At 36.3% G+C, this 20,773-nt stretch overlaps 1 protein-coding gene across 1 annotated transcript in view; it reads right to left on the bottom strand.

Moving 5' to 3' along the window:
- Positions 1-20,773, bottom strand: part of puf (ubiquitinyl hydrolase 1 puf) — a 1,022,896-nt gene that overhangs the window by 148,632 nt on the left and 853,491 nt on the right. Inside the window, exons 68-69 of the mRNA XM_090376705.1 lie at positions 15,027-15,204; positions 2,973-3,209 (exon numbers count right to left, since the gene is read on the bottom strand). Of these exons, the coding sequence (XP_090232831.1) occupies positions 2,973-3,209; positions 15,027-15,204 (415 nt within the window). The remainder of the gene's footprint in view (positions 1-2,972; positions 3,210-15,026; positions 15,205-20,773) is intronic.

The following is a 20,773-nucleotide window of genomic DNA, read 5'->3' on the forward strand; positions in this document are numbered from 1 at the left end:
AAAACTTCATATCTGACTGCACAATTACTCCCAGGTCTTTTTCATTTTCTACCACCTTAAGTGTAGTACCACACAGTTGGTATGTTTCTCTGGGGTTACTTCTACCCATATGCAGTACTTTGCATTTGTCAAGGTTAAACTTCAGTTGCCACTTCTTAGCCCATCTGCCCAAATTATCTAGATCCTGTTGCAGTAGTACACTGCCATTACTGTCATTAACAACCCTGCCAACCTTTGAATCAACTGCAAACTTCGAAACTAAGCCTGATATACCTTCATCAATATCATTGATAAATATACAAAACAACAGCGGACCCAACACCGAACCCTGTGGGACTCCACAAATAACATTAGTCCACGAAGAGCAGCACCCATTGATTACCACCCTCTGTCTTCTCCCACTTAACCATCCTTTTATCCATTGTAGCAACTTACCCTTAATACCATTCTGCTCCAATGTGTGCTTAAATGAGAAAATCTTTCCTAGCTGTCGGAAGGAAGCATACGTTAAAATATTAATAAAGAATAGAGAAAAAGAGAGGACGGATCCCGGATCATATAGACCGGTGGCATTACTGCCGGTTATTGCAAAGGTTTTTGAAAGAGTGTTGATGTATAGATTGGAGGGATATTACGAGAGTAGTGGAATGAGCAGCCCTAGGCAGTTTGGCTTTAGGAGGGGCATATCTACTGAAGATGCTGTGGTTAAAATGGTGCCATATGCACAAGAGACTTCAGAAAATTATGTCCTGGGTATATTTCTTGACTTTAAGAGGGCATTTGATCATATGTGGTGGCCGAGCTTTCTAGCAAGAATGAGAAAAATAAAGTGTACTTGGGCAGTTACAAGAAGTGCTCCACAAGGTTCAATCATCGGTCCCTATAGTTGGAATATTGTACTGGATGAGATACTGGTTCAGGAGTGGGTAGGATGTGAACTGATAGCATATGCTGATGATTTGTTAATAATGGTGGTGGAAAAGTCTAGAAAAGAATTGGAGGAAAGAATTAAGAGGGCTATGGGACAAGTGAAGAAATGGGCTGAGGTCCATAAAATGGAGATATCGATGAAAAAAACTCCCATAGTTCTGCTCAAAGGGAAGCTCAACTGCAAAAATAATTGGTACGTCGATAGCATATGCCCCATTGGTCAAGTATCTATGAGTTTGTGGATGAAAGGATGTCCTTTTTGCCTCATGTGCAGAAATTGAGATAAAGTGGGGATGATTTTATTTAAAAATTAATAAAAAAAAAAAAATTAAAAATAAATGTATCCTATACATCTAAAGAAAATGTACCCTCTACATCTAAAGCAGACATATTCAAGGGTAGAATGGGGAGTGAAAGGCAAGTCTTTAGACCTCCTCTATAAATGTATATTTCTACCGATTGTGACGTATGCATGTGCTTGGGGACATAGAGTGACTAATAGCCTCGTTAAAAGAAGTCTTATTTCAGCACAGAGATCTCTCTTCTGGCAGTGACAAGTTCCTGCAGAACTGTTTCAAATGATGCTTTGCAAGTTATTGCAGGAAAGGAACCAATGGATCTGATTATACTTAAAAGGACAATGGAATATGCAATTAAGAATAATAAGAGAACAGAACTTATGGGAATAAAATCTTGTAGAGAAGAGGGAAGAGAGTATGGAAGACACGATTTGAAAGTAGAAAAGAAAAGGTTACAGCAAGATATAGACTGTATATGGCAGGAAAGATGGAGCGGTTCTGCTAAGGGGCATGTTACCTTTGCGGTTCTGCCTGGGGTGAAAACTGGTCTATGAATGTTCCAAACAATGTTAATATGGACATGGGTTAAAGAAAAGACTGGTAGAGCTTGTAGAAGAAAATCCAATGTGTATTTGTGGGATGGGAGAGGATAGAGCATTACTATGGAAGAAGTAATACAAACGCACATACTGTGAAACACCATGATAACAAAAAATGAGCATCAACGAAACAAAGTGATATAAGAAAATTTTTTTGAAAAAAGCAGTTACTATTCCTGAAGAAGACCATCAAGAAAATGTACTCTCTACATCTAAAGCAGACATATTCAAAGAGGATCGGCTAGAATAGAAAATTCTTTTCCTTTATGTTTATATACTAAAGTATGTTTATGTTTACATATTACAGGATGCAGTTAATAAAACTGAATTCTTAATCTTTATGTACAGTTAATAAAATTGCATTCTTAATCTCTCTATTTCTTATTTAGCCTCATTATTTATGCATTAAATATATTAAAAATAAAACTTTCTAGATAACAGAAAATTTGAAATAACGACAACTTCAATCCCCGAAGGTGCTGTTATTCTGAAAGTCTACTTTAGAAGCATTACTTTCATCTCTCAGCTGCTGTCAATCTATTAGTCTGTGTATCTCCCGCCCCCAATAGCATCAGCAAATATCCTTGCAATTCTTCTATATTTTGGAATATTGTGGTTTCTTCAATGATAGTACAACCAAGTCTGAGTATAGTTATTTATTTATTTTTTTGCAAGATCCTAAATTTGCAACACACACGCACACGAAAGCCAAAAACTGGCACAAAAGAATAACTCACCTATGTTTCTGACTTTATACACATAAAATGTCAAATCAGAATTACTACTACTGTTGATTTTCCTCCACAATAACCTAAGTTTGAGTAATTATGGTTGTGTTATAGTTCTTTGAATTTGCATGATGCAACAAAAAAGTACGTGATCCATCCATCAGCTGAGTGCAATATGTGGCTGCCCTACAATGAAGTTAGTCCTCTTCTGCAGAATATAAACTGAAAAATCATATTAAGGAACACATGTTTTTAACACATCAGTTATATTTTAATGTGTAATGGTGACAATATCCAAAAAGTCTGTATATATTGTGCAAGAATTGAAAAAAATTAAATACAAATTCAATCAAATGTATATAAAAAATTCAGGCATCTCACAGAATAAATTTAAAAAAAAATGAATTAAAACAAACCTGAAAGAGAAGTGGTAATCCATTATTGCAAATTACAAAGAAACGATCATCAGTGGTTTCCACAAGCACACGGAGGGCATTAATCAAGGTAGCCCAACATGCCCTTGCATCTAAAACGGTTAAATACAAACGGAGTGTAGTTCTTTTGAAATGGTGTATTTCCCTCAGTTCTTGCTCACTGCTATCATTGTATTTTGTTACAAAGAGTCGCATTAACTTGAACAGCTCATTTATTGCCTAGAATGCGATAAAAAAAAGAAGAAAAGTTTATTCCTGGATATATGAAAAGAAAAAGATGATAAAATCTGGTCAAATTACAGAGATGCTAATTTAAATATGCACAATCTTAAGAAAAATGTGCCATTAATAGTAATCAGTTTTAAATTAACACAAATTTAGAATTAAATGTTAGTTATCTAAAATTTAGCAGATCAATAATTACACTGTAGATGAGATGGAATAATTTCACTGTAAGCATCACTTGTTCATGTAAATTACAGTGAAGCTGTATGATTAAAAATATAAAGACAGATATAATCAAAGTATAAACAAGCTGGCAATAATAATGTATCCTACACAGATCTTGTGTGAAAAGGCATGGCATGGGTGGACAATTAATTTTAAAGTAAGAAAATCCTGAATTACAAGTGATAAACTGGCAACTTTCTATACCTTGTTGGTTCCTAAATGTACTACAATTATCAAAAAATAAGCTCCAAACTTGCTCTAAATCTTATGACCAAAGGATAATGGAGCTCAAAGAGGTTACACATCTCTTGAGCTTCTTTAGACCTATGTCAATTAACTTAACATATCTAAAGAGAGAGAGAAGAAAGAAGGGATAATATAAGTCTTAAAACCAAAATTAGCATAACATCTGAATCAGAAACTGAAATTTTAGATGTTTCTAATCAACTTAATTACTAAAATTATAAAAAGATAATTGAGTATTTTAAATAAAATGGATGCAACTGGATGTAACACACAAAATGGACAGAAATTATCATCTCTTTTACAACATTTTAATAAATGACAAATGCAATACTAAACTTGCAGCTGTGGGTTGAATAAATTTATACTTCAATACCTTAAGCTTATATCTACAAGATTAAGATACTGACATCAGGTCTGGATAAGGAGGAGTGAAAAATTGAGAGGTGAAGACAAGATTAAGAAGAAGTTAATCTGAGGGCCTAGGGACATTTTTTATAGTGGCATACATTATGAGGTATATAATGCAAAGATATTTTCAGTGCACATCAGGTTTAAAGATAAACAATGAACAGCCTTCTCTTTGTTTTTTTTTTTTATGAAAACCCCAAACACGAAGGGTATCAAAACCTATAGTACTTAGTACTGTGCATGGGATGAAGGAGAAGTATGGGGGGAGGGGGATGCCGGATATTTTTATCTGTGTGTTTTGTTTTACATGGGAAAGGAAATAATAAATTAAAGTAAAAAAAAAAAAAAAAAAAACACACACACACACACACACTCATGTAAATTAAATTGGAATCACTCAAAAGTAATTTAACATAAATTAATATTAAATATAAAGTAATAAATAACTAAAATAATAAAATGAAAGAAAATGAAATTTTAAAACAAACACTGTTTTTTTTTTTTTTTTTGGTCCCTGCTTCTGAGATTATATCTGGCCATTCTGAAAGAATTTTTACTGGCTGTCCTTGGGTAGTGTGGTTGTTTGTCTCCTGCTAATTCATATCATTTCCTTCTGTGTTCATTCTGTGGTCGGCTGCTGGAATTCCGGTGTTGCTTTTGGTTTTGTTATTGTGGAGGATCTCACTTTTAAAAAAGTGGGAGTAATCTGGCAAAAGTCAGAACAAAAATTTAATTGTTGCTTAACAAAACACTCACTCACTCACTCACTCACTCCGCTAATCAACCTGTGGTGGGTATCTTAAATGTTTTCTCTCCAACAACTGCCAAAATTTCTGTACAACCAGCTGTAGTTAACCTCAGCAACAGTAGACTCATTAATCTTGAATATAATATTCTATCAACACTAAATTTCAAACCATTCCCAAAACAAGTTCAAATGCTAGGTTTCGTAGAAACTTGCTATGTCAGTTTATACAAGGTCCAAGATTATCATGCGAGGAAATGCATCAACACAGGAGTTAGCTTGTTTTAAAATATTCAATTATGAAAAGGTTTTAACAAAGCATAACAACAAAGAGAAGAACAAGTAGCCATCCAGGACTTTCAAAAAGATAAGAAAACTCTACATCTCTAAAGTGCATAAAGGAACACAACAGTGGTAATAAAGAGGGAACAGTGCTTATCAAAGATTCATATCCTACTGGACTCAGAGGACCCAGCTTGAAGGATAGGAAAAAAAAAAAAAGTAAAACAAATACAGTGCAACTTAAATGTAATGCACCTCTTCATACACAGTTTTGGATATACTGCGGGTATGATCATGCCCCAAAATGAATTATGAAAAAAAAAAAGAAAAAAAAGTAGCATGTTCAAAGAACTAGCAATTTCACATTGGAAACTAGAAAAGTGAATAGTGTATATACTCGTATCTACTGTACATCCTACTAGTGTATTTCCAAGAGGGGAAATTAGCTAAAAATTGGTTGGCTGTATATTTGCTTTGACATATTCAGTATTCTGTTGCAGAGTAATTTTTGTAAACAACAGGACTTGTCAGAGACCTATTATTGTAGACAACCAGCTTCTCCCCTCAGCAAGATATGCAATAAAAGAGTATATCAGTGGAATGTTAATTACAAGGGCTGTTCAATAAAGAATGATCATAATTTTTCAACTAACCATACTGCTTGCGATTTCTAACTGAGCTGTGAAATTTAAGACCAAATCAAGCAGCATCACATAGCAACTGCACGACTGACTCATGTGCATGATGTGACTTAGCAGTTGGTGAAATTTATGTCTGTTCAGTTTCGCCTACACATAACAATGGATGTGACACATGAGGAACAGTATGCTGCTCTCAAATTTTGTTTCCATCTCAAGAAAACAGCAGCTGAAGCATATGAAATGTTAAAAAAGTTTTATAGCAAATCTCAGTTTCTGTATAGCACAATTTGCAGGTGGTTTAAAATCTTTAAAGATGGACATGATTCAATCACAAAAATTGGCAGTCCAGGAGTTCCAACCAATGTTGTCACCACAGAAACCATAAATACTGCTTCTGTAATCATGAGAGAAGATCATTGCACAACAGCATATCAACTGGCAGAAGTTGAGAATATTATTAGGAAGCATGCTTGGTATTCTCCATGACCATTTGCACATGACACATGTTTGGTTTGTGCATACTGGGTTGCAAGACTACTTACACCTGAGCAACAGCAAGTTAACATGGAGGTTTGTGGGGAGCCACAACAGATGGTTATTGAAGATGGTGAAGTTCTGCACAAGATGATAACAGCAGATGAGACATGACTTTGTCATTTTGACTCAAAGAGTAAGCAATAAAGCTCTGTTTGGAAGTCTACATCATTGCCAACACCAGTAAAAGAAAAAGTTGTCACTTCTGCAGGAAAGGTTATGGTCATCTCTTTTTTTTAACAATCCTTAAATGTCAAAAAAAGAGATGATAACAGCCACAACATGCTGGTAAACCTTGAATGACATTTAAGGTTTACCAGAATGTTGTGCCATGTCATATGACTTTTACAGGATCTTACTATAGAACTGTACTACACACACTGTGGGATCACATTTGTCACAAATGACCACAACTGCATGCAGGCAGATACTACATCATGATAATGCAAGACCACATATCTCATATTGTCATCGAGTACTTAGGCAGCATTAATGTCACATGTGTTCTTCATCCATCCTACAGCCCTGACCTAGCACCCTGTGATTCTTTTTTATTTCCAAAGCTACAAGGAGTTACAAGGAAAACATTTCCAGTCATCAGAAGAAGTTGTAAAGATATCAGAGGTGATTCTAAAAAACACATGTGAAAAAATGGCTCCCACCGTTTTTGAAGAATGGCAAAAACATTGGAGTAAGTGCATTTCATCAAAAGGGAAATACTTTGAAAAGGACCATCAAAATGTGGATGATTAATTATATTAAGTATGTTGTGAAAAAATAAAATAAAAAAGTAAAATTATGATCATTCTTTATTGAACAGCCCTTGCACAAACAGCTATCTCTGGTCAAGTGCATTACATTAGTTACAAAGTAAATTTTTGTAAAGAACAGCATGATATCCCTTCTTCAACTAAAAGTTACACTTAGGATAGCAAAAACTGCTAGGGCAGAACTAGACAAAAATATACATGAACTGACAAATGATTTATGGATACAATGGACAGTTTGGTTTTGATTTAGTTTTTCAAATCACAATAAATTCTAGGTCATCAGAAATAAATACACGGCGAACGGGTAAGTCAGTAATGGGCTGAAGTAATGGCAACCAAAAGAAAAAATTATACAGCTGAAAAAAGTTAAAGATTATCGAAAGAGTAAGTGGCAAAAGAAAATGTGGTATATTTCATGAGTGGAATTCCAAAAGGAATGTTATGCAGTTGGATGAAAGAGGAAGAAAAACTGCATTCATTCAATGATATTCTGAAGATGAAGCAGGTCTCCAAAGAAGGAAAACTAGATTTTGCAAAAACAGTGATGTGGACCAATGCTTATACAAGTGGTTTCTATGGAAGTGTAGTATAGTGTAGCAAAAGAGTACCATAAATGTGGTAATACTGTAAGCACAGGCTGTTGTTGTAGTTTTGGTTTTTAGGAGCATTAGCAACTAAGGGCATATTGCTCCGGGATATGCGGTGGTCATTCCCTGACCTTTCCGCATTTCCGTATTTGGTGGTGACAGGCTTGAACCCCGGTCTAATCAAGAAGCATGTGATATGCACTACTGCTCCCTCCCCCCTGGCTACGGAGGCATAAGCCCAGGCACTTAATTTCATATGCTACTTGGTGGAGATGATGACACATTTAAAGCTTTTGAAGAATGGCTTTGGAGAGGGAAGACTCATCACAGGATATCCCAGATTAGTCTTGTAGGTAAATCTACTTGATGGTATTACAATGGTAGAAGCATTTCCTGAATTTCTGCATAACGTGATTCAAGTTGGTGAATTCACAGATGAACAGTTGTACAACTGTGATGAAAAAGTGGTGTACTTTAAACTTATGAATATTAAAGTCACTGAAAAGGCACCCAATAAAGTGGGCATGAACACCAACAAAGAGAAAATTACTATGCACAAGTACTGGAAATCACAAGTTAAAGCCATTATGTATCAGTAAATTTCAAAGTCCACAGTGTTTTAAGCATGTCAACATGAAATCTCTAACTGTGATTAATAAAAAAAGTTCAATGTTTGGATGATCAGTGTTATTATTACTTTATGGTTTGAAAGTAAAAATTGGAGCAGTATGGCATTAAGGCCAAGTTGCTACAATAGATAAAAGGATGGTTGAGTGGGAGAAGATAGAGAGCGGTAATCAATGGGTACTGCTCTACATGGACTAATGTTATTAATGGTGTCCCTCAGGGTTCGGTGTTGGGCCCATTGTTTTTTTGTATATTTATCAATGATATTGATGAAGGTATATCAAGCTTAATGTCAAAGACTGCAGATGATACAAAGGTAGGCAGGGTTGTTAATAACAGCAATGACGTATGCTTCTCCAACAGGATCTGGAAAAGTTGAGTAGATGGGCTGAGAATTGGCAACTGAAATTTTAACATTGAAAAACCTCAGAGAAATGTATCAACTATGTGGTGTTACACTCAGGGTAGTGGAGAATGAAAAAGACCTGTGGGTAATTGTGCAGTCAGGTATTAAGTTTTCTGAGCAGTGCAGACTTGTGCCAGAGTAGGTCATGGGGTCTTGTCAATGATATACAGGAATTTTGCACGGAGGGATAAGGAGGTAATTATCCCCTTGTATATGGCAATGGTCAGGTCACACCTTGAGTACTGTATACAGGTCTGGAAGCCTCATTTTAAGAAGGATGTAGAGTTGCTAGAATGAGTACAGAGAAGGGCAACAAGACTGGTGAAGGGAACAAAGGGGTGCTCTTATGAAGGAAAGAGCTTAAGTTCTGCAAATTGCAGCTTCTGGAGAGTAGGCACTTGTAAGGTGCCAAGTCTCCTTGGTAATTTTAATGTTCACAACTCCAGCTGGCTTCCGTTTTCTAGTCACACCGACCCAGCTGGTCGAGATGCTGAGGCTTTTGCCTCAGCATCTCGACCAGCTGAGGCTAATGACCTTGCACAGATTGTTCATTTACCTACAAGAATACCGGATAATCCTAATCATACAGCCAATATGCTTGATCTTTTTTTCACAAACAACCCTTCTAAGTACACGGTCGAAGTGAGAGGTCCTTTAGGCACTTCAGATCACAACTTGATGATTGCCTCTTCTCCAATGGAACCTTTATCTCATGGCTATTCCCAACCTCGTGTTGTTTGGCATTACAAAAATGCAAAATGGGATGACCTGCGAGACTTCTTTTCCTTGGTCAGATTACTGTTTCAAAATTTCTGATGTCAACGTTTGCTCAGATCGTGTCAGTGAAATTATTCTTGCAGGAATGGAATCCTTTATCCCACACGCCACTTTAAAATCTCGTCCTTTAACTAAACCTTGGTTTTCCAATAAATGTGCTAAGGCTGTTCAAGAGAAGAACGTTGCATATCGTAATTGGCTTGTTTCTAATTCTCCAGTTTCATTTTCTTTCTGCACCAAAGCTTGCAACATTTGTAAAGCAGTTATTAATCAGTCCAAACTAGAGTTTGAACAGGCTAAGAGCAGAAAACTTGCTTCTTGCCCTAATGGTAGTCGGGCATTCTGGTCTCTTGCCAAAGTTATTGGCCGCAACTTTTGTCCATCTCTGCTCCCACCTCTGTCCAAACCAGATGGTTCTGTTGCCACTTCAGCCAAGGATAAAGCTGACCTGCTAGCATCCCATTTTTCTTCCAACTCATTTATTAATGAAAAACACCTCCCACCATTCCCAACACACTCCATTCAATGCCTGATGTGGTCTTCCGTCAAAAGGATGTCAGAAGGATTTTGACAAATCTTGATGCTAAGAAAGCTCCAGGTCCCGATGGTATTTCTCCACTTGTTCTCAAAACCTGTGCTCCTGAACTTACTCCTATTCTTTGCGGCCTTTTTTCACTTTTTTATTCCAAAGGTGTTTTTCCTTTTGCTTGGAAATTTGCTCATATCCAGCCAGTTCCTAAAAAGGGTGACAAATCCCTCCCATCCAATTATCGTCCCATTGCAATTAATTCTACTCTTTCTAAAGTAATGGAGAAATCAATTAACCGCCAACTCTTAAACTACCTAGAAACCTTCCATCTGATCAACGATCGCCAGAATAGATTCCGACAGTGTCGATCCATTGGTGATATTCTTGCTTATGTTACCCATTTATGGACTAATTCAATGGAAAGGTTCGAGGAAACATAAGTAGTTGGTCTTGACATCTCAAAGGCTTTCGATCGTGTTTGGCATAAAGATCTTCTAAACAAGCTTCCATCTTATGGTTTGCCAACTGTTTTTAGTAATTGGTTATCCAGTTTTCTCTGTGATCGCTCACTGAGGGTGATGGCAAATGGCTCTCTGTCTTTTAACTTCTCCACTAATGCCGGTGTTCCCCAAGGTTCAGTTCTTTCCCCCAATCTTTTCCTCTTGTATATTAATGACCTTCTTCCATTGACTGGAAATCCTATGCATAGTTTTGCCGATGATAGCACATTGCATTCCACTTTCTATTTTGAGAAACCTTGTCCTGCTCAATCAGCTTCAATTTCTCGAAAATCTGCTACAAATTCCTTAAATGCCGATCTTCAGGTAATTCTCCAGTGGGGTAAAGACAACTTAGTTGATTTCAACCCTTCTAAAACTCAATCTTGTCTTATATCTTGCAAAAAGGATTCTTCTGCTCCTATGCTTATCTTTAGTGACATTCCGATTTCTATGAAAAATGATATATCTCTTTTGGGGATTACCCTGACTACTAATCTCTCTTGGCACAAGCACATTACAAATATTGCTTCCTCCGCATCTAAAAAACTTGGTTTTCTCTTTCGCTCTCGGCATTACTTTTCTTCCAAACAGCTGCTCACTCTGTATAAATCGCAAATCCGCCCTGGCATGGAATATTGTTCCCAAATCTGGGGGTGGTGCCCCCAAAACCTCTCACAGGCTTCTTGATTCCATTCAGAAGAGGGCAGTTAGGTTAATTAATGATTAATCTCTAACATAATCTCTCCACTCGCCCTCTCATAGACATACTGTTTCTGCTGCATGCCTCTTCTACAGATACTTCCATGGGCACTGTTCTTCTGAATTGGCTTCTATAATTCCCGCTCTCTCTTTCAAAATGGTCCAAACACATGCCGCCACTAGCCAACATCCATTTACTGTCCAACTTCAAACTCACTGAACCAACTTTTCATCTTCCTCTTTTATTCATTCAACTGCTGTTTTCTGGAACAACCTTCCTTCATACGTATTTCCTGAAAATTACAGTCAACAGAAGTTCGAGTCCAATGTCAACAAATATCTTCTTTCGTCTTCTCAACCTCCAACCCAAGCACGGTACTAAGTACTATAGGTTCTAATACCTATCATGTTTGGGGTTTACATAAAAAAAAAAAAAAAAAAGGCGATCTGATTGTTGTTGTTGTTGTTTTTGGAGCATTAACAACTAAGGCCATATTGCTCCGGGAATATGCGGTGGTCATTCCCTGTCCTTTCTGCATCCTCCGTATTTGGTGGTGATGCGCTCGAACCACAGTCTAATCAAGAAGCGTGTGCTACGCCATTGTTGCTCCTTCCCACCTGGCTACGGAGAAGCTTGATTGAAGGTAAAAAGCCTTGAATGGATTGAGAAGGCTCAATGCCGATGGGATTCTTCCTCTTGATCAGATTACATACCTGAGGGGGCATAGATTCAAATTGAGGAAAGGCAGTTGTAGAATAGATGTGCAGAAGTCTGCCTTTAGCCAGCGGTTAGTGGACTGCTGGAACAAACTTCCATCTGTTGGTGTGGAAGTTGATAGCTTAAATAAATTCATGGCAGAAATAGACAAACATTTGGAATGAATGGATCAGTGAAATGGGAAGTTTTTTTTTTTTTTTTTGGCTGATGCTGTATAAGCTTGCTTTCTTGCATCATGTGCCTCTATAATGCTAAAAGTGAATTCGTACCAGAAAGGCTCTATTACTGTTGAATCACTGCCCAGCTCATCCTTCGGCTAATGTCCTGAAATCGAAAGATGGCAAAATCAGAGTTGCGTTTCTGCCAAGGAACACAACTGCACTAATTCAGCCCATGGGTCAAGGCTTTGAGCTTTCAAATCCTATACTGTGGTGAGCTACTTGCTGGTGTTATTAACTCAGAAATTAAAATTCTAGAATTTCTGAAAACATTAACACCAAAAGATGTTGCATTCAATACTGGATCAGCACCGGAGAAAGCAAGCTCGACAGCAACTGAAAAGTGCTGGAAAAATGTATTGGAAAAAATGATATCACTTATTAATAATAACCTTTAATTAGCAGCATTTTCAGAACAAGAAGCAAAGGCTGCTTGTAAAGTACTTGGTGGCTGCTATGGAGAAAATCACTTCGATACCGAAGCTCCAGTTGTGCATTACCTAAGTGAGGAAGAAATTGCCACCTCTGTGAATAATGAAAAAGACAACAGAAAAACAGTGACTCAGAAATTAATGTGGATGCTTGTGTAAGGAAAAAGCACCAGAAATTGGCAAAGTGCTTGAAAATATTAATGAGGTGATGGCATGGTTAGAACATCAGAGTGATAGTTAACATCTTCATTAATTGCATCTGACCACTGTTAACAATTATGTATAGTAATACCCCGAAGTTACGTGATAGGTGGGTCCGACAAAAATCGCTTAAGTCGGGGTACAACTTTGCATATAAATACATATAAATTTTGTTTAATTGGGACCAAGGACTAACAAAAACACTAGTTTAGAAGAAAAATATTAATAAAATTTCAGTTCTTTATACATATTAATATAAAATATGTATTAAAAAATAAATGACTTACGTAAAAAATTTATTTCGATGTCGATGGCTTCATAAAATCTAACAAATTCGTCTGACGACACAGTGCCTTCTTTTTTCACGCAGAATTTCTTCGTAGCAATCTAATAATTTTTTTATTCCTTGTTTTGCAGCTATAACGCGTTCTTCGTTGGAGTCTATGTTTTCTAAAATTTTTAAGCCCTTTTCAATTGAGCTGAGACCTTCTGTCAAGTCTGCAATTGTCATGTGCTTTTCGGCGTTGCCTCATTTAGGCCTGTATCACGTGCAATATCACATGCTCTTTCATTTCGCTCAAAGCATTTCACAATTTCATATTTTTTCTCTATCGACAGAGGCGGACTGGCCATAAGCCTTACCGGGGAAACCCCGGTGGACCGGTGTGATTTTGGCCATAAACCATAGTATGAGGCCACTATAAATTTTCCCGGGTAAGAATTTTTGATCCAGTCTGCCTCTGTTTATCGATAATTGCTTTTCTTTTTCTCTCTGAATCTGCAGTGTCTTCACCAGTAGGCTTCCTTTTCACACCTTTTAAACATTTTACTCATTTTTAGGGAATAAAGCACAATTACAAAACGAGGAGGCACGCTTGATACGTGCATGTAGCAACTGAATAAACAACACCATAAAGGCAGAGCTACACTATTAACACCTCACATTTCTAGGGGTTGCTACCATAAAACAATAAAAATCCAGTTGCGTTTCTGCTAGTGGAATCTGTTATAAACTGGTAGTAAGCTTGATCTAATTGCATACCGATAGCTGGAATTGTGTTGGTTTTTACGTTATTATGGTGAAATGTGTTACCTCTTCACTGATATAAAAAACATAAATACATTTTCAGAATCTTCTCTTCATTCCTATCGTGTTGCGTTCGGTTGGAGTGATTCTGCATTCGACTGCCATTTCTTGTAAACACAAAGGCAAATCGTGCATAAGCCAATTCAGTTCGTGTTATATTATAAGATATCGTTACCGTATTTATAAATAGTGTATGCTCGAATTCGTGTAGTGTAAACACGTGTTATACAAGGACTGACTGTATACGGCTCGACCGACGCGATCTATTTCTCTCGTGAAAACGATGTAATTTCCGACAAAAGTTGAGCACGAATTCGAACGCACACATATAAATATGACAGTTGGAATACAAATTCTTGTATATGTGTGCAGCTCATGCGCAACAAAGTTGAATTTTGTTCATCTTTCGCTCTCACTCTCCGCCATCGCACCGTATATCGATAACATATGAAAAACGACCTTGAAGATAGTGGGTGGCAGTGTTGCCAAACGAAAAAATCAAGCACCGCGTAACTCAGAGTTCGCGTAAGTCGGAGTATTACTGTACTAAAAAAACACTCTCAGCAGTTCTAGCAAACTAAATTACATGACTATTTCAGAACGGATGTGCAAAATGTAAATCCATAACAGCATCGAGTATTAGTAGAATATAAAGGGAATGATATAACCTTTAATATTTTTATTTCTTTTAGTCTGTATACTAATAAAATATTAGTAAATGAAGTATTTATTTTCTAAGTAAAGTGAATTTAAATAAAAAATTAAAAAAAAAAAAAAAAACTGGAAAAAAATGGTAAAATTGTTTTCGCTATAATGCACTTTGCTTATAATGCAGGTATTAAAGTTGTTTCCTGACACCTGCATTATATTGAAAGAACCGATTAGAAGAAAAGAAGATTAACAATAAAGAGCACCATACGAACAGAAACATTGTTTTTTTTGTACATAATTCTTAACAGTGGTCAGATGCACTATCACTCTGATGTTCTAACCATGCCATCACCTCATTAATAATGACTGAAGTAATAAATGCACCAAGGAACTCTGAAACGAGAAACAAACTTGAATTATAAATGACTTTATAACTAATTTAGAAAATCATATTTCAGTTAGAAGTTTAAATAAATACGGTAATATACAAAAAATATTTCCTAATCAATAATAAGAGTAAAATACTTACTGCTGTGTACTGTGTTGTATATGGTGTAATATTTTTAAAGGCCCACTGAATATTTTGATGGTTAGCTAGTTGACGTGTGAAAGAACGGGACTGATGACAACACAAACGAAGTAAACCATAATAAGCAGGCAACATACACCTGTTAAATACCACTACTTCCTGATCATCATGGTCTGCTCTGTGATAAGAGAGAAATAATAAACATCAAAATTAACAGACTACAAAAATATAATGGAAAAATATTCTTAAAGAATTATTTTCAAGCAATCTCAAAACAAAGTATTTTTATAACTCTTTATATATAGTTCATTAGCATAGTAATGGGAGGTAAAGGGAGTAAGGTAAAGAGAAGGATTTTTGCTTTTGTAAAGGTGACTACAGTGGTCTCAGACAGTTTTTAAATTCTACACAATGGAACCAACTGATGATGTTACCAACAGCAAATTCTAAATCAGAAGTATTCAAGGAATTAATCATGGAAGCCACTAGGCGTTTCCTACCAACTAATAAATACTCTTCAAGGTTTAGGTTTAAGTGGATGTGAGATGAACTAATGACACTTGTGGCAGAGAAGGAAAATGCATGGGATGCATATAAATTATAAGAGGACACAGAAGACAATGGTAGATACCTATATAAGCTAGTCTGTAATCAAGTCACAAAGAAGGTTAAGCAAGCGAAGGCATATTACGAGAAATCTTCAGCAAAGGATGTAAAGAAAAACAGCAACGACTTCTTTACTTTTAGAAACTCTAGAAGGAAGGAGATGAATCAGATTGGTCCACTTGACACTGATGGTTTGACTGTTGATGATTCTGCTCAGATAGCTGACAAACTGAACGAGTATTTTGCATCTACATTCACACGAGGAATTCTGTGTAGAAGTGGAGGCAAGACATTTATCCAATTCTAATAGGGAGCTAAATGACTTTGTAATAACTGAGAGCAAAGTGGAGGAGAAATTGTTGAAGTTAAACATAAGAAAGGCACCTAGGGTGGTGGGATCTATCCTGTTATAATTAGAGTGACAGCAAAGGTAGTAAGCAAATCCTTAGCCATAATTATGAGAGCATCCTTCGATTCAGGAACAGTCCCCACGGACTGGAGAAGTGCAAATGTATCACCAATTCACAAAGGTGGACACGAGTAATTATAGACAGTTTAACTTCTGTTCCGGGGAAAGAAATGGAGTCACTAGTTAAAGAAGCAATGCAGGATCATTTAGACAAGATTGCAGCTATAGTTCAGACACAGCATGGGTTTGTTAAGGGGAAATCTTGCCTGACAAATTTGATTGTATACTACGACGTGGTCACAAAGGAACTGGATGCAAAAAATAATTTTGATATCATATACTTGGATTTCAAGAAAGCTTTTGATACTGTTACATATAAGATTGCTGAACAAATTGCAGGTTGCTGCTATGGATAAGGGGATAACTGAGTGGGAGAAGACAGAGAGTAGTAAACAATTGACACTGCTCTTCATGGACTAATGTTATTAGTAGAGTCCGCCAGGGTTTGGCATTGGTTCCATTGTTGTTTTCTATATATACCAATGATACTGATGAAGGCTTAATGTCCAACCAACTTTGCAGATGACACAGTTGGCAGGGTAATGACGGTAATGACAGTATGCTGCTGCAACAGGATCTGGAAAAGTTGAGTAGATGGGCTGAGAAGTGGCAATTGAAGTTTAACATTGACAAATGCAAAGTACTGCGAAACGTACCAACTATGTGGTGTTACACTCAGGGTAGTGGAAAATGAAAGAGACCTTGGGGTAATTGTGCAGTCAGATATGAAGTTTTCTGAGCAGTGCAGACAGGCTTGCCAGGATAGCTCATGGGATTTTGTCAATGATATATAGGAATTTTGCTAGAAGGGATAAGGAGGTGATTATCCCTTTGTATAAGGCAATGGTTAGGCCACACCTTGAGTACTGCACACAGGTCTGGAGGCCTCATTTTAGGAAAGACGTAGAACTGCTGGAACTAATATCAAAAAGGGCAACAAAATTGGTGAGGGGAACAAAGGAGTGCTCTTACCAAGAAAGGCTTCATTTCTGAAAATTGAGGTGTCTGGAGACTAGGCACAAGTGCGGTAATCTGATTGAGGTGTTTATTTTGAATGGTTTGAGCAAGCTCAATGCTGATGTGATTCTTTCTCAGATTACGCACTACAAGGGGTATAACTTCAAATTGAGGAAAGACAGTTGCAGAAATTTGCCTTTAGCCAGCACGTGGTTGATTGCTGGAACAAACTTCCACCAGTCATCGTTACTGAAGTTGAGAGCATGAATAATGAATAAATTCAAGAAACTAGACAAACTTTTGGAGGGAATGGATAGGTGAAATGGGAAGTGTTTTTTTTTTTTTTTTTGGCTGATGATTTATAAGCTTGCTTTCTTGCAGCATATGCCACTAATGCTAATGTTAAGATGGTGGGGGTATCAATGATCTAAGCCAGTCAAGGAACTGGCTGGTGGCACCTCCTACATGTAACATAACTGTTCATTTTTCATCAACTGAATTATTTTAAAAATAAAGCAAACTTTTTCCTAATAGAAGGCTTAAATTGCTCCTATTTAGAAATATCACATGGCAAATAACAAATTTGAAGTGTTTTTATTCTCCTTTAAGACATGGGACACTGGCTTTTTTTTTCTTCTTTTTTTTTGGAACACTTGTGCTATAGAGAGTAATTAATTTATGATGTCACAAATTAATTACTTTCAAAATTATGTTTTATTTAAGACTATAACATTAAGCAAGGTCTGTACTGCAATCACCATTTTGAATTATCTCCAGAGATGCAAAATTGATATGACTGAAAAATTGATGAAGGGTGTTAATGGTATCAGTTTGAATATGAATTTTAAAAAACCCCCCAACAATTTTGGACATTTAAGAAAACTAGGATAAGTGTTATCCCCAAAGTTTACACTGGTCGGCAAAATGACCCCCCCCCCCCAATGAAAGATGTAAACACCCTTTTCTAAACCAGCTTTGAATGATGATTTCAAATGTCTTTAGTTTTTAATATCAATAAGTTAACTAAGACAATTTCGTTACAATACACGAGACTGGTTACAATTATATATTTTATATCCCTTTTACAGTTTAAACCCATATACTTTATACACAGTTAAAATAATATGGTACACTGTTATAAAAAAAAGTTTGTACAAATTAAAAAAAAAAAAAATGTTGTTCAGATGATTTTTCTTTGTTACACTTTGTTTGGAATGTTGCATTGCAACATTCAGCAGCAGTCTGACAACATATGTTAATTCCAGAAACATTGGTAGCAATTTTCCATTGACTTCATGCCTTGAAGAATAATCTCCCCTGCTTGTCAATCACTGTGTCAAGGATTTTGGGAAAGGAAGTCTAAATTTTAATGCAAGAGTGAAGTTTCAATGACATACAACATTCTATTTCTTTATATACAGCAAGCAGTTTCTGAACATCACCTTTGTGTGTAGGGAAACCCTGTGGCTACCCAAAAAGTTTCCATAAAGCATAGTTGCAAACTTTTGACTTTCAAACAGCTGAAGGTCTGGCAATTGTAAAAAGGAGCAAAACAAGAAATTTTTCGATCAAAACAGGCTTTTTTTTTTTGCAAAAAGCAGGTTTTTGAAAGTCCACATGGCATTAGAAATTAGATTTCACTACAACATAGACACCTTAATATAAAATCCAGACACAGAACTGTTTAACAGCATGGTATGCTTTTAAACATTAGCTTACCTAACATTTTTCTTTCTATGGATTTTTGTTTAGATGTTCTATCAGACAAATAGATTTTCATTCCTTCAAGAATGATACTATTTGCAAACTTTACCCTCTTTAGAAATGCCAAGTTTAAAGTTTTGTTCATAACAAGGGCTTTGCTGTCTAGACTTTGGCTATCAGGAACTGTTCCAAAGCTTCACCAGAAAGAGAATTTCTGAATTCAGTTCCCATTTTCACAATGTAGTTGACGATTTTCCCACACTCAGTATTGCTATGAGGAATTCTTAAAAGGCTAAGCATGACATGGGATAATTTGTTATATTTCAAGATTCCTTGTGCATTTGTCAGTTCTCCAAAGAAGCAGCACTGTAGTATAATTCTATCATCTTTCATAAAACCATCTGGTAGGTTTTCACACTGAAACTTCCAGAGCTGATGCTGCAAAACATCTACTTCTTCGTCCATAGCAATGTCACAAGGTATGTAAAACTTATCCACAAAATATTTCAAATTTGAAAATGATACATTTGGCAACTGATGAAATTTGTGATACCCTGTCATTCATAAGAATATTTTTTAACAGGAACTTGTGCATCATGCAGTCAGCAATGAAGTGCTTCCTCACTGAATAAAAGAACAGAATCATCTCCTCTTGTTTCAGACTCTCCAAGACCTTGGCAGTTGAAATGTAGCATTGGCATTAGTGCAAGGCATATGATGCAAGAAAGCAAGCTTATACAGCATCAACCTAAAAATTAAAAAAAAAATAATAAATAAATAAATAAATAAAAAACCTTTCCATTTCACCCATGTATACGACTAAGTCCCAATCATCCTTCTGGTTTCATCTGCTATGGTAAAATAAATTTGCACATAACAGTCTTCAACATATCTACAAGTAATGACCTCAGTACATGGATATGAGTACATTGGATTGAAGAGCTATATGTGAATTTTCAAAAATTAACTATTTAAAACTTCTTAAAATAGACTTAAAGGTATCCACTGTCCTATCGGTCTGGTTACTCATTCAACCAGAAATTTTATGTGGGCAAATGTGATACAAAATAATTATAACGTATATATATCCAGTAAAAATATCTTTAATTATAAATAAATACTTTGGAGCTTTCAAGGCCGAATGTGTCTTTTTATCAACAAATAGAATGGAAACTTTAGAGATAAAATTTATTTTAATATACACAGAGCTGTGCGTGCAGTGAGGCATGCGAGGGCACAAGGTAATCCAACCATTAAACTGGTGTTCATTTTTGCTGCATGGACGTGTGTAGTTTTTCCTCCAGCATTTATCTAGACTTAAAACAGTTGCCTCTAAGATGGGGTGTAGTCTCATACCTTTGCAGTGGTTCCATGGCTCTTGAATTACACAATATATTAAGTGACTCTAACCAGAGGTGGTGGCAAAAGTGTTGGGACTGGTCAATTACTTCGTAGTCCCGTTTGGGATTGAGGTCATGGTGGGTTAACCAGAAGTGTTCTGCAATCCTCGTGGAACACTTCGTGGGCAAATGTATTTCAAAATCTTTTTTTTATTTCAGTGACATACATCAGTGGAAACTGTTTAAATCTATCTTTCCTTTTAGCTCTCTGTCTCTCTCTCTCTCTCCCTCCCTCCCTCCTATATAGCAGTAGAAGTCCACCAAGTATTCATTTACTTTCACAGGAAGGAATATAGTTCCCTTTTTTGGTACATAAAATAATTAATTAGTTGACCAGGATAGTGCTTATTAAAAAAGTATTCATTCTCCTATTTTAATAACCTTCCTACTCCAGTTTTAAGAGCTTCCATAACAGGCACATTATCAATGGTAAGTGCAGACTATTTTTTTTTTGAAGGAATCTCACATGCTTTCATGTTGTTCAGATGCCCTTTGCATTTTGTAGGATGCAATGTTGGACATCTGAGTGTCAGCACCTTCTAGTGTTGACACTGAGAACAAGCTGCTTTCAATTTCACAATTCTTTTTATTACAAAAGATCAACAATGGAT

This window comes from Mastigoproctus giganteus, chromosome 6, assembly GCF_048544385.1.
Source record: "Mastigoproctus giganteus isolate SK-2022 chromosome 6, ASM4854438v1, whole genome shotgun sequence".
NCBI classification, from domain to species: domain Eukaryota; kingdom Metazoa; phylum Arthropoda; class Arachnida; order Uropygi; family Thelyphonidae; genus Mastigoproctus; species Mastigoproctus giganteus.